Raw genomic sequence first — 13,930 nt, 5'->3', positions numbered from 1 at the left:
TTTTTTTTTTTTTTTTTTATTTTTCAAAACGGGGTTTCTCTGTGTAACTTTGAAGCCTGTCCCAGAACTAGCTCACAGAGACCAGGCTAGCCTCAAATGCACAGAAATCCACTTGCCTCTGTTTCCTGAGTGATGGGATTAAAGGTGTGCACCATCACTGCCTGGCTGCAGACAGTATTTTGTTCAAAGTGTAAAGCATTGTGAAAGCATCGGCATGTGTACTGCTAGCATTAAGGGTCATGACATCTGCTGAGACACGGCTTTACTAAAAATACAGTGAAGGATTTGACAGGCAAAACTTCTAATGAGGAAAAAAAACCCTTAATGAATAAGGTCCATAGGGAACTTTAATGAGAAACTTAATAACCAGAGCATCTGCAACACAGACATCAGATCACTTTCAAACTTAAGTGTTTTCCTCCAAGACATCTTACTAAGGAAGAAAAGATACTCCATATATGTCCCACCGGACTATCTCTAGTTATGCTGATGAACACCTCTTTGTAAACAGGCTAAAGAATAATGCCTTCTAACACTGTTGTCAAACTCTTTTTGTCTGTTTGTTTTTAGAGAGGGTCTCTTGTGTACCCCAGGCTGACCTAGAATTCATTATGTAGACTAGGCTGGTCTCAAACTCACAGAGATCCTCGGCCACCTGAGTACTGGTATTTAAAGGCATGAGTCACCATGTCAGGGCCAAATTCTTGGTTTTGAGACACAATTTTGCTATATAACCCAGGCTGGATAAATCTTAATCCTCCAGCCTCCACATCCCAATGCTGAGATTGTAGACATGCTCCACCATGCCTGTCTTGGGAAGCAGTCACATTTTGTTTGGCAGTTCTGAGGATTAAATGGAGGGACCCAAGCATGGCCTGGCAAGTACTCTACAACAGAATTATATTCCCAGACTAACCCTCAACAAGGAACACACAAGCCAGATGGTGTTGGCACACACCTTTAATCCCAGCATTCAGGATGCAAAGGCAAGCAAGCGGACCTCTGTGAGTTCAAGGCTAGCCTGGTCTACAGAGTGAGTTCTGGGATAGCCAGAGCTGTTATACAGAGAAACCCTTTCTTGAAAAAACAAAACAAACAAAAAACAAACCTGGAGATATACAAACATAAAAATAATGAATATAGCAAGGCACCCATATCATGCTTGGATACTCTGCTTTGTCATTCCAGGTATCTTATGTAACACAGGTAAAGAAAAACTCTACCTGAGGGTTCTACTATGTAACACACATCACACACACACACACACACACACACACACACACACACACACACACACACACACTGACCACTCCTATACTTCTCTGATCACTGAGTATTAACACGGTGAGTACAATTTTCCCATCTTAACAATTCATTAGATTTATTTTCAATTGTTGTAAAGGTGCGCTGCTGCTCTGCTCATGGAAGCATGCTAACATACAGCATCGCTTTTTTTTTTTGCCTCACTTTTATATTAAAATTTCCCACACAAACGGCAATGGGAAAACTGCCAATATCTGATTTCTAGCCCCTATTTTCTACTTGCCAATTGTGCTTAGATACCTTTAAACTCCATAGGGAAAATTATCTAACATTGAGAATTACCAATAACTGGAAGAGAGGAAAACACATTGTGTAGATGAACTGTTTTTCATCAAAGTAGATTCTTTTTCTTTCTTTTTTTTTTTTTCAAGACAAAGTTTCTCTGTGTGACTTTCATGACTGTCCTGAAACTAGCTCTTGTAGACCAGGCTCGCCTCATCACAGAGATCTGCCTGCCTCTGTATCCCGAGTGCTGGGATTAAAGGCATGCACTATCACAGCCCAGCAATAGGGGATTCTTAAGCAAGTTCACCAAGTGCATGGTCTGCTAACAGGGCATTTTTTGGTATACCTGATAAACATTTGGCCTGGATAACATACAAAGGCAAACAAGACAGGCCATCTCATCTGCCTCCTGCATAGCACCAACAGCCACATTTTGGAAGCACATATTTGTTTTGAAAGCCTAAGGAATTTCTTACCAGAGACTGTAAGTATGTCTAACTAAGTCCAATGGACTCCTGATAGCATCTAATTTCACAGTATTGTACAATCAGGCCTGTGACCATTACGTTTCCTCACCTTGAGTAGAGGGCACACTCTTGCAAGTAGATTTATGGGGCAGTCTTCTTTGTGGAAGCCATTGTACAGAGACCTCCTTAAACTTCTTCATTCAGAGCTTGGCAAGTAAGAGGCAGCTCTGGCATTAGAGAATGATAGTTGCAGCTACAATAGAGTTCTTATAATCTACCCATCTTCTTCACTGTACAGGACTGACTAATTTCTCCCTCTGTCTATGAATTCCATGTCTGAAAATTCTTTTCTATCAATGAGACTTTGCTAGGCTTCTGGTAAGTCTGAGAACTGATTCAAATCTCTGCTGTAATCCTTATAAATGTCTATTATATCCTAGAATGAGGCCTTATTTGCAGATTTCTGCTATCAGTTCTAGACTGAGAAGGAGGCAGGATTCCCTGTCCATGAGATGAGGGGACAGTGAGAGGCAGAGTGACTCTGTAACTCACCATTTTGACAGTAGTTCTCCCCATGTTTCAAGAATTTTTTCTGCACATTCTTTGGATACATCACCAAATCCACTCAAGAGAGGTTCATCATTATCTGTAATAAGCAAAATTTAGGCTTATTAAGAGAACATGGGAATACAAAAGCAAATGTAAACATTTATTACTTCTATTTTGTTATATATTTAATATATATTTATATTATTATAAAGTCATAACATATGTTCTTGGTATTTATGTACAAATCTGAATAATCCTATCTCAGGTACAATGATTTTATAACCTGTTTAATTCTCTTTTGCTTTCTATATATGTCTTTATTATGTCAATTTAGGAAAAGAGTCATTTATCTATAAAATAACTCAAAATGTGGAATGGTCTTTCTCCTTTTCCAAAGTAAGTAGCTTTATATACAAACACATTTAACACCCACAAAAGTATTTATTTAAGACAGTAAATAACAATCTTAGTCACCTAAAAGGAGTACCTGGTAAGTGATGTTTTGTTCAATCTTCTCTCCTGTTTGTCTCTCCAGCCCTCTTTCCCCAGTTTTACATTTATGTTTTAAAATGCTATAATGATGCCTAATACTTTGTATACTAATTTTAAAAGTATTGAATTATGACATGTATTCAAGGTAACTGAATACAAGTGTTTGCATTTACATAATGATATAATAAAAATATGAAGAGTTAAATTGTCAGTATGATCTGTTAAAAAACACCAAATAGATAGATAGCAGTGGAACATAGTTAAGGCATTAATAATCATTACGTGTGTGAATGATCAATTACCATGAATATTTTTCATTGGTCTTTCACGATGTTATGACTTTTTAAATGTTCCACAGGATGACATTAATTTACAACAGAAAACAGAACATTAAAAAGGACAAAATGAATAATTTAAAATTTAAATAACTAAAATTAAGTGATTAATTAAGAATTTAGAGGGGGCTGGAGAGAGTGCACAGTGGTTAAGAACAGTGGCTACTCTTCCAGGGAACCTGGTTTTGGTTCCCAACACCCATTTGGTGGCTCACAACCATCTGTAACTCCAGTCTCAGGGGATTTGACCCTCTACAGTCCTCCTTGGACATCAAGAATGCACACGGTACACAGATATACATGCAGGCAAAATACCCATACACATTAAAACAAATATTAAATCAGTTTAATTAATCAAGAATTTAGAGAGTATAAAATATGCAGGTTGTAAAGAAAAGCTGAGGGTATAGCTCAGTGACAGACAAGTGCACTTTGCATATTTGAGGCCCTGGTTCACACCCAGCACCAAAGATTAGAAAACAGCAGATGTTTCTCCATGCCCCCAAAAAGTCTTAGCCGGGCGGTGGTGGTACATGCCTTTAATCTCAGCAGAGGCAGAGGCAGGAGGATATCTGTGAGTTCGAGGCCAGCCTTATCTACAAAAGCTGGTACCAAAACAGCCAGAACTGTTACACAGAGAAACCCTATCTCAAAAAACCAAAAAGGAAAAAAGAAAAGAAGAAAACAGAAGATGACAATGGCATATTATCTCCTTAATCATGTTTCTGGACACTGAAGGGTTTCAGCAGCATTAGGATGATGTCTCGTGGCTTTACTGGGAATTTGCCTAGAAATGGACTTCCTAAGTTAAAACACCATTACTTGTTAGGATTTAGTAATTACCTAACAAACTGTCTTCTTCAACAGTTTTAATGCTGTGCATTATCACTAAGGAGGTGCAACAGTGCTTGCCTCCATACAACCTCACCCAGCCAAAATCACCATGCAAGCACCATCCCTCAAGAGAGCATCACCACAAAGCACCAACTGACACCTATTAAACTTCCTACATTGTAACATTTTGGATATTATTATAGTTTTGCTTGTGAGACAAGGAAAAGACAGACTGACTGCAAATTAGATATTTCTGTATATAAATAATAACGAACAGAAAAAGCTTAGGACACTAAAGTCAATTTCTCTAAATTTGTTAATATGCCAGAATAACACTACTTTGTAATTTCTCAATTTCCCATTCATCATATTCATCATATACAACCCGTGACAATAACAAAAAAAAGTGCTATTATGGACTAGGTGTTGCTGAAATCCAATCATGTGATGAAATCTGTGTAATGTCAAGAAAAGTGTAGTAAGCCCTTCAGAAGCAGTAGGAAGGCCTATCTTCCACACTCCTCTTCTACTGCTCTGGACCCTTCCAATAAATCTCAAGATTAATAGCTTGGATTTGTCATTGGAGTCTCAGGTAACAGGCTAGAGGGAGAGAAACGGAATGTAAAGTTATTTCAAGTTTCAGAATGTGGTTTTGTTAAGTGCTCGATTTCTTGTCAGATGTCCTATGGGTGAGAAACTTCTCTGGAGAGTAGTCATTTTTCCCAGGGAGTAAATATCACAATACAACACGGTTCCTGGTGGGAACACTAAATTAGAAAGATTCTGACTGAAGAAGACATGGTCACAATCTCTGTACTCCAGACGTCCTATCATTAGCTTCCTGTTAGGGAAGTGACTTTTAGGGACTTAACTCAATCCACCAATATTTTCTGAATGCTCATGCACACTGGCTATTGTGGGAAACACTAAAGGAATACAGCAGGGAACACTGTTCCTCTGCAGAGCTCATGTTCTAGCACCACTACCTTCCCCATGGACTATCAGGGGCCATTAGTTCTTCTTTCTTCCTAGTTAAGAACCATCAGTTAGCAGAGTGGTTGTGGAACAGGCCTTTAATCCCAGCCCTTAAAAAGCAGAGGCAAGCAGATCTCTGTGAGCTCAAGACCAGCTCAGTTTACAGTTCTAGGACAACCAGTGCTATACAGAGAAACCCTATCTCAGAAAACAACAACAACAAAGAACTATCAGTAAAATCTCCTGAATCTGCTAAAAATTTAAAAATCTTTTTATTTTATTTTTTTTCCCACAGATTAGTACTACTAGGAGTAGGAGGCTCTTCCACCAGTGGCTCCCATGGATTCCACTGCAACATCTTCCTTGCCAAACTTAGTTCATTTTCAGCCTGAAGAATCACCTCTTCTACTTTACCACCCTGAGGCAAGTTTTCTAATTTTTTAACATCTGGTTCCGCCTTGACCATATCCAGCTTCTCATTGGTGATCTGTTCCGTGTATTTTCTATAGGCTGCATGTTTAAGGGAACTGCTTCAGAATATCAAGACTCTTTGTATACAATATTGTTAGCCTCTCATGTGGGGTGTCGTACACTGCCAATTCCACCAGGCTGGTGGTCTTCTTCAACACACCCGCAATGACAGCACCGCCTGTTGGGTGCTGTTTTTTAGCTGGGTCAACTTTGCAACTCTTTGCAACCAGATGATATTCCTCAAGCTCTACTGAATGGAGATTGAATGTCTCCTGTCATGATAGCCTTTCTCAAATTTGAGTTCTTTGATTTTACTACTGAGTTTTGGGAGATTTATGGAGACAGTTTTCTATTCTTCATTGTAGCTGATACTGACCTAAAAGAGAAGCTCCAAGCTTTAAGTCTACTAGACGTATAGCCGACAATCTCAAACAGTAGGAATACTGTAAGTTTCCCGTGAAAAAAAATTAAGGGGTTGGAGAGATGGCTCAGCAGTTAAGAGCAACAGCAACTACTGCAGAGATCCTGGGTTCAAGTCCCAGCACTCACATGGCAACTTAGAACTATCTATAACTTGTAGTCCCACTGAATCTGATGCCTTCTGCTAGTGTGCAGACATACATGAAGACAAAACACCCACATACATAAAATAAATAAATCTAAAAAGAAAAAAGAAGGAAAAACATAATTTGAACTGGTTTGAAGGGGGAATGCCAAACTGCACCTGACCTCAAAAAAACACATGGGCCTTTTCTGCATTTCAATGATTTATGAGAACTAAATGCAGAAGATGAAGAAGACTTCACTTCAGATTTAAGTACATGAGTTTGATTGACATTGTAACTGCCATTTTCTATCCCTGTAGCCTGGGGCAATTTACTTCTCTCTCATTTTACTTAATATGAAAAACGAGGACAATAATAATTCCTACTTTTAGGTTCACTGTGAGGATCACTGAGAAGACACTCTGCTGCCATACAATAATCACTCAATCATCAGGCATTAATAGTCCTGAAATTGAAAATAAGGTGACTAATTACAAGTGAGAGGGAATTATGCCAAAAAAACAAACAAAAAAATGAGGACTTACAAAGTCATTGCTTACTCTAACCTTGAAAATGCACATTCAACCATGGGTATTTATCTCTATAATGAAGATACTGATTCCTTACATCTCTGTATTTTTGTTAATGTGATTTCTTAACTAGAAATGTTCAGAGAAGCCCATTCATCTCCACTGAGTTTTTGTACTTTCAATCCCAGCTCAGAAACCACTCTGATGATGTCCCAGTAGATCCTCCAGTGAAAAATTTTATGAATTTCGAGTAAACTTCAGATTCAAACTCAAATGACCTTCTATCGTCATGTTTCATTCATTAAAAATGAAGCCGTTGTACTGCTATGAGCTAGACAACCATTGTGAAATATTCTCTTTTCCTGTGCCTGAGACTTCCTCTGGTCTCCACTTCTGCGTATTACCATTAAACAGTGACCAGTAGATTATAAAATCTCATTTTCCTCAATTGGATTACAGGTACCTTAAAGAATGCCCAGTGTGGTCTGGGAGACGGCTCATTAGGTAAAGGTGCTGCTGTTATGCTTAGTGACCTCAGGGTGAAAAGAAAGAACAGGTGCACTGTGTCACAAGTACAAAACAAACATACTCAAAAATAAATACTGAGAGAGAGAGAGAGACAGAGAAAGGCCAACAAGGACTATTTTCCAGCCTTTCCTAGTTGCTTGTCTATGGGAAAATCTCACAAGTGCTCACTGAATGAGTTCCAATCCCATGTCTTTAGATGGAGTTGCAGCAGTGTGGACAGCCCTCCACCCTCCACACAATCTCTCTAACACTTACCTTCGTCTTCATCATCTTCTGGAGGAGAGGGGATCATGGAGCTCTGAGATCCAGACTGTGGCAGGCGAGCTGAAGGACTGGCTGTAGTTTTCCTCCTCTCTCTCTCTGACTCACTTTCCAAACACACAACTTCATATAAAGTGTCAGCATTATTCTTCCTCTCCTTTTGCTTTATCTTGATGACAATAACAACAAAAGAGCAGATTATGTAGTAAAATTCTATTTTAATCACTTTTGATTTTATATTGGATATAAGAATAAATGGTGGTTTCTTGAATCCTATACCATATGTAACCTTTGTCAAGCCGAAAAGCTTATGTTAAGATTTAAACCTCTCCCAGCACTCAGGAGGCAGAGGCAGGCGGATCTCTCTGAGTTTGACACCAGCCTGGTTTACAGAATAAGTTCCAGAGCTACACAGAGAAACCCTGCCTCAAAAAACATCAAAAAACCAAAACCAAAACCGCAAAAAACAAACAAAAAACTACCACCACCACTAATAGAATGCCCCCCCAAAACAAACAAACAAACAAACAAACCCTTTAATTCCAGCATGTGGTAATCAGAAGCCAGTGGCTCTCTGTGAGTTCAAAGCCAGTCAGGGCTACATAGAAACCCTGCCTCAGGTAGAGAAATAAACAAAACCTCTTCAGAAAATTGAATACTTTCAGTGTTTTATAGTTTTATCTGTCATTAAAATAATCACCAGTATTTAGTTAATGTGAAAGCTAACTGTCTTGTGTCTTTCTAATAAATTTAAGGCGCCTTTTCAGGTTTCTTACCTAAAATCACATATGAAATAATCCATTCATTCATTCTAAAAATTTAGCACTAAGAAAATCCTTTTCTTCTTTTGCTTAACATAAGCCGTACACAGGAGATTTTCTTAACTCCACAGCAACAGTTCAGGGTGGGAAAAGGACAATGGGTGGGACAATGAACAAACAAAAAGACACCAGATAAAAATCCCACCAATTTTGCCAAGTGAAATCAACCTATACATTGGTTTTTACTTTTAGGCAAGCACTATAAACAATTTACACAGGCCTAATTAAAAAAATAAGACACACATATACAATTCTGTCAGTATAATGCATATTTTGAGCACCTTAACATACTTATTATGCCAGCTGGAAAAGAAGGTTACCATGAGACATGAAGCACAGAAAGGAGCACAGCAGACAGATGGTAATGGACCTCCACAGGGTACCGGAACATCAGAGTGCACTTTACCACCCCAATCTCCACTTGGCTTTTCATTGCAAACATTACCCCAATCTTGGGAGTAAGGCAACGTGTCCTGAAGCACAATTTAATCTGGGAGTCTTAGCCTGAAGGCCAGCCATCCCTGCTGCAATAAGCCTCTCTGTCAGGAGAGGCCAAGTACAACACAGAGTAAGCACAACAAAACCTCCCCAACAGGAACAGTGTGGAACCAGACAACAGCAGGCTATTTGATTAGTTAATAACTGACTCTAGGATTACTTAGCTTTCTAGATGAATATATATTTGTTCCAAATTTAGCTACTCATTATTAATAAAGGACTCTGGTTCTGTGATGGGACATAGTAGTAGCAGATCTGTGTCCAGGACATATGGAAATGATTTCTATCAAATAGAAAAGACACCCAAAGGTAAGCTATAGGGTACTAAACTTAGTAATCTTATTTTAGCACATTTTTTTTTTAAAGGACAGCACAGTCCCAAGATCTTAAATACCTAGCATAAGTTATCATCATCATCTTACTGGATAATTCATTAGTGAACTATATTATAATCCTTTATACATATTCATTCCTGAATAGTTAAATTCTACAGCAGGAAAATATTATTTAAATCTTTTGTTTTCATGTAATTTTGTTAAATTATTCTAAAAACCAAAACAAAACTGTCTCACTGTGCAAACAGGCTAATGTGAAAAAGCCAACAGACATCCACTTGCTGCTATTGTCAAAGTGCTGAGGTTAAAGACAGGCATCAACAGGCCTGGCCTTTATTGCGCTTTGAAATGTCACTTAATTGCTATCTGAAATACTTCAAATACTAACAACACATATTAAAACAAACAAATTTTTCTCCAAGACTACAAAAATAAGGTTACTAATGTCATTGGCCTAGAAAAAATATGCCTTGTGAAGTTACACAGAATTGAGAACGGAGACAAACTGGTAAGTTAATAATGTCATGTGAAAATATTAATTGTTCAAGGATGGGGGATGCATTATACTATATTAAAAACCTCTGTCTGAATTTTCTATAGTAAAAATCTTTGAAATTTACATGTTACAAGACATATTTTTATAAATATTAATTAATTTAAATATGTAAGTTTCTAAACTATGTTATCATACATTCACATATATAAAATAAGTTACAATATACATATAGTATACAATACATACTATACATAAATTACAGATGCAGGCAGATCTCTGTGAGTTTAAGGCCAGCCTGGTCTACCGAGTGAGTTCCAGGACAGGTTCCAAACCTACACAGATAAACCTTTCCCCGAAAAAACAAAATAAACAAATAAAATTATACACATAATTATAAGAAAATCAGTTTGATAGGACAAAAGAAGAATAGACATGAATAAATTAAGACATTCCTTGTTCTTGGGTAAGATGTTATCTCCTTAAAAGAAGTAACTTTTTCCCAGAACAAAACTAATGAATTCTAATGTTTATCTAAAAAATGAAAAAGAGTATCTAAGAAAGACCATAAACACAGGAGTATTTGCAGAAGGAAACGGACCCCATAACATACAAAGACATAAAATCTTTGATATCAATGCATTACAAAAGGAGCAGGAAAGAATCTACCCCCCCCCCACACACACACAAAAAGGAGGGCCAAACATACATGAAAACTGGATAAAGAGAGCGTCACAAATCACTGAACAAAACTAATGAATTTCACCTGGACAGCTGGATGGCGCTTGGGAGATAAAGGCAGACTCACATTTCAGTGAACAGCAGATCACTACATTAACTACTAATGAATCATAGATCTAGAAACAGCATGATAGCAAATAATAGAAAAAGGGGAAATTATTTTTAGCTTTACATTTCTGAAATCAAATTCAGAAGTTTTAAAAGGAAAACGATAAATTCAAGTACATACAGAGAAATGATGTGACAAACTGAAGAAGAATCACTAAATTAAAGTGAAAATATTAGTGAAAAACTGGGAAAACATATCTAAAGGGTTTAACTAATAAATAAATGGAGAACAATGATCCCCAGCACAGAGGAGGCAGAAGAGTTAAGAGCTTACCCTGGGTTGGGACCCTATCTAAACACATACACATATGCATGTATGTGCGCACACACATACCAAATCAAAAAGAAAAAGCAAACTAAATGATGTTAACAGGAAACATAGAAAAAAAAGGAAAATTACCATTATGCATAAAAAAGATAAAATTATCCACAGTAAACACTGAACCATCCAGATCCATAAAATGCGTTTAGGGAAACAGGTTGAATGTAAAATATTCTCAGGTTATAGCACAGAAAAATATCCACAACATACTAATTTATATTTTAAAACATGATAAAATCCACACAAGAATATTTATTATCTTTAAAAAAAGAAAGAAAGAAAGAAGAAAAGCAGAAACCAGGAAGTGTTACCTGTGGAATGGGGTTTGGTGACAAAAAAGGGGACATTGCTTTTGATAATAGGTTTTATATAATTTTGCTTCTTGTTAGTCAATATAAACATTTTACATATTCAAAAATTAAATTGAGAAGAACACAAATAACCTAAGCCTACAAACTGAAAATAAATTGAAACAAATAAGCCTAAGTATACATCATATGATAACAGGACCACAATGAAAAAAATTATTCTGAGCTGGAATATAATTCATTCTTGGGCATTTGTGTAGCTCAAGGTTCTGTGTTCAAGTCTATCACTAGGACAACCATAATTATTCCAAGTATCAATTTTATGTTACTGAAACATACTTAAAGACCAAAAAGAAGTGCCACAAAAATCTTAAATTTCACTGAATATTTTATTAATGCAAAACTAATATATTTTTTGAATCTTGAAGACAAGTAAAATTAGGTATACTACTGGTCTTATAACTAAGACCAATATTCATAATAAAAAAAGAAAACTTTGTAATGCTAAGTTTCTATAGTAAATGTTTAAATAAACTCAATGAATTCTGGCAAGCATAAAGAATAGATGCTAAAAAAAAGCTGATACAGAGCAGGACATACTTGGATCCTTTTATCTGTGTTTCTACTTTCCAGTTTCAGCTCCCGATCATCCAGTACAGGCAAAAATAGTAAATGAAAAATCACAGAAGTAAGCAACTGGCAAGCATTAAATTGTATGGTGATCTGAGTAGTACACGAATTTGCCTATGACACAAATCTTCCCTTTGCCATCACACACAGGTTCCCTCCTTTGGTCAAGAGACCATTGTCACTGTAGTGTGGTGTCTGTGTTAAAGTAACCTGGGTTTCAGTTAATAAATAGCTTGAAAGCACAGCACTGAAGTTATAAATCTGGACATGCTTTAGATACACCAGGAAATGTTTCTTTGATGTAAGATTCCTCTCTGTATGCTGTATGTTTTATTACCACTGGTTAATAAAGGAGCAACTTTGGCCTATAGCAGGGCAGAACACAGCAAGAAAGGAAAAACTAAATTGAATGCAGGGAGAAAGAAGGTGGAATCAGGGAGACGCCATGTAGCTGCAGAAGGATGATCCCAGAAGCCACAATCTCGTGGTGAAAACACAGATTAATAAAAATCGGTTAATTTAAGATGTAAGAGGCTAGCAAGGAATATGCTTAAGCCATACAGTGTTGTAATTAATATAGTTGTATGTGATTATTTGGGTCTGAGCAGTCGGGAAACAAATGAGCAGTTTCTGGTTATACTTTTCCTTTAAGTAAAACAATGGAAGTTCTTTATTTAATTGATTAAGAAAGTAAATCAGGCCAGGCGGTGGTGGCGCACGCCTTTAATCCCAGCACTCAGGAGGCAGAGGCAGGCAGATCTCTGTGAGTTCGAGGCCAGCCTGGTCTACAAGAGCTAGTTCCAGGACAGGAACCAAAAGAAAGTAAATCAGTTGAGCAGTGGTGGCACACGCCTTTAATCATAGCACTCTGGACACAGAGGTAGGTGGATCTCTGTGAGTTTGAAGTCAGCCTGCTCTACAAAGCTAGGACGGCTGAGCCTACCAAAGAAAGCCTGTCCGGAGGGGGGGGAGGGGAATGACAGTAAATCATGTGGTAAAGTTTTTATGATATATGGTCAAAATAGTCTAAAACAACAAATTTTTGCTAATTTTGTTGGACTTAAACTATAAAAATTATGTTCACAGCACAGAAAAATTGCTTAGGTTAAGACATAAAAGGTATTAAATTTGTGTGCATATAGGATAAAAACAGCGCATACATAGGCATCAATAGTAGCCAGTGTTCCAGGCACCCACTAGTGATCTTGAAATACATCTCCATGCATGAGAAAATACCATATTTAGGGAGGGCCTGGAAAGCAGGCTCAGTGGCGAAGAGCCTTGGCTGCTCTTCCAGAGGACTCAGCTTTGGTTCCGAGCACCCACATGAGGACTTACAACTGCCTGCCAGCAGATTCACAGAGGCTCTGATGGCCTCTTTCTGACCTCTGCAGATACAAGGCAAACACACGGTGGTACACAGTTGTAGGCCAAACACCTATACAGATGAAAGAAATGGGAGAGGGAAAAGAAAATAAAAGAAAAAAAACCCACTGTATTTATAATGTACAAAATGTATTCTACCAAGAGCTACTGGCTAAATACAAAGGGGGAAAAACTCACTTTTACAAAGAGAAGAACCAGAGAACCCACCTTAACTGATCAGATTCTCACTGAGAACTGTGGAAAAACATGCATTTCCTAAATTAGCAGTGAAAGAATTCTCCAGTATACTAAAACATGCTGAAACACAGGGGCTGCAAATAGAGGTCAGCAATGATGAGCCCTGGCTGCTCTTCTCAAGGACATGACTTTGTTTCCTAGCACCCACATGGTGGCTCATAACTATCTGTCATTTCAATTCTAGGAGATCAGACATGCTCTTCTGGCCTCTTTGAGCACCAGTCACCCATTGAAATACATCTATGAGGGCAAACGCTGATACATAAAGTTAACAGTTTTTAAAATGTTGCGATAATATTTTTTAATTCTGTGTATATAGTATGTCTCTGGTGTATGTGTGTGTGGTATATGTACATATCACATCTGTGGTATGTGTGTCTGTGTGGTATATCTGTGGAGTATGTTTGTCTTTGGTGTGTGTGTCGTATTCTGTGCTGTGACTGTGCAGTATGTCTGTGGTACATTTGTGTGTGTGTGTGTGTGTGTGTGAGAGAGAGAGAGAGAGAGAGAGAGGGA

The 13,930-nt window shown here is 37.6% G+C and overlaps 1 protein-coding gene across 6 annotated transcripts in view; it reads right to left on the bottom strand.

Annotated features, from left to right (window-relative positions):
• Rabgap1 (RAB GTPase activating protein 1) overlaps positions 1-13,930 on the bottom strand; it is a 158,793-nt gene that overhangs the window by 80,476 nt on the left and 64,387 nt on the right. For all 6 annotated transcript variants that reach the window (XM_026777425.1, XM_026777415.1, XM_026777419.1 and 3 more), the window contains 2 exons: positions 7,530-7,704; positions 2,568-2,661 (listed from right to left, as the gene is read on the bottom strand). In XM_026777425.1, the coding sequence (XP_026633226.1) occupies positions 2,568-2,661; positions 7,530-7,704 (269 nt within the window). The remainder of the gene's footprint in view (positions 1-2,567; positions 2,662-7,529; positions 7,705-13,930) is intronic.

Source organism: Microtus ochrogaster, chromosome 4, assembly GCF_000317375.1.
Source record: "Microtus ochrogaster isolate Prairie Vole_2 chromosome 4, MicOch1.0, whole genome shotgun sequence".
NCBI lineage: Eukaryota > Metazoa > Chordata > Mammalia > Rodentia > Cricetidae > Microtus > Microtus ochrogaster.
The sequence above is the reverse complement of the archived record's forward strand: the minus strand, read 5'-3'. Positions and strand labels throughout refer to the sequence as shown.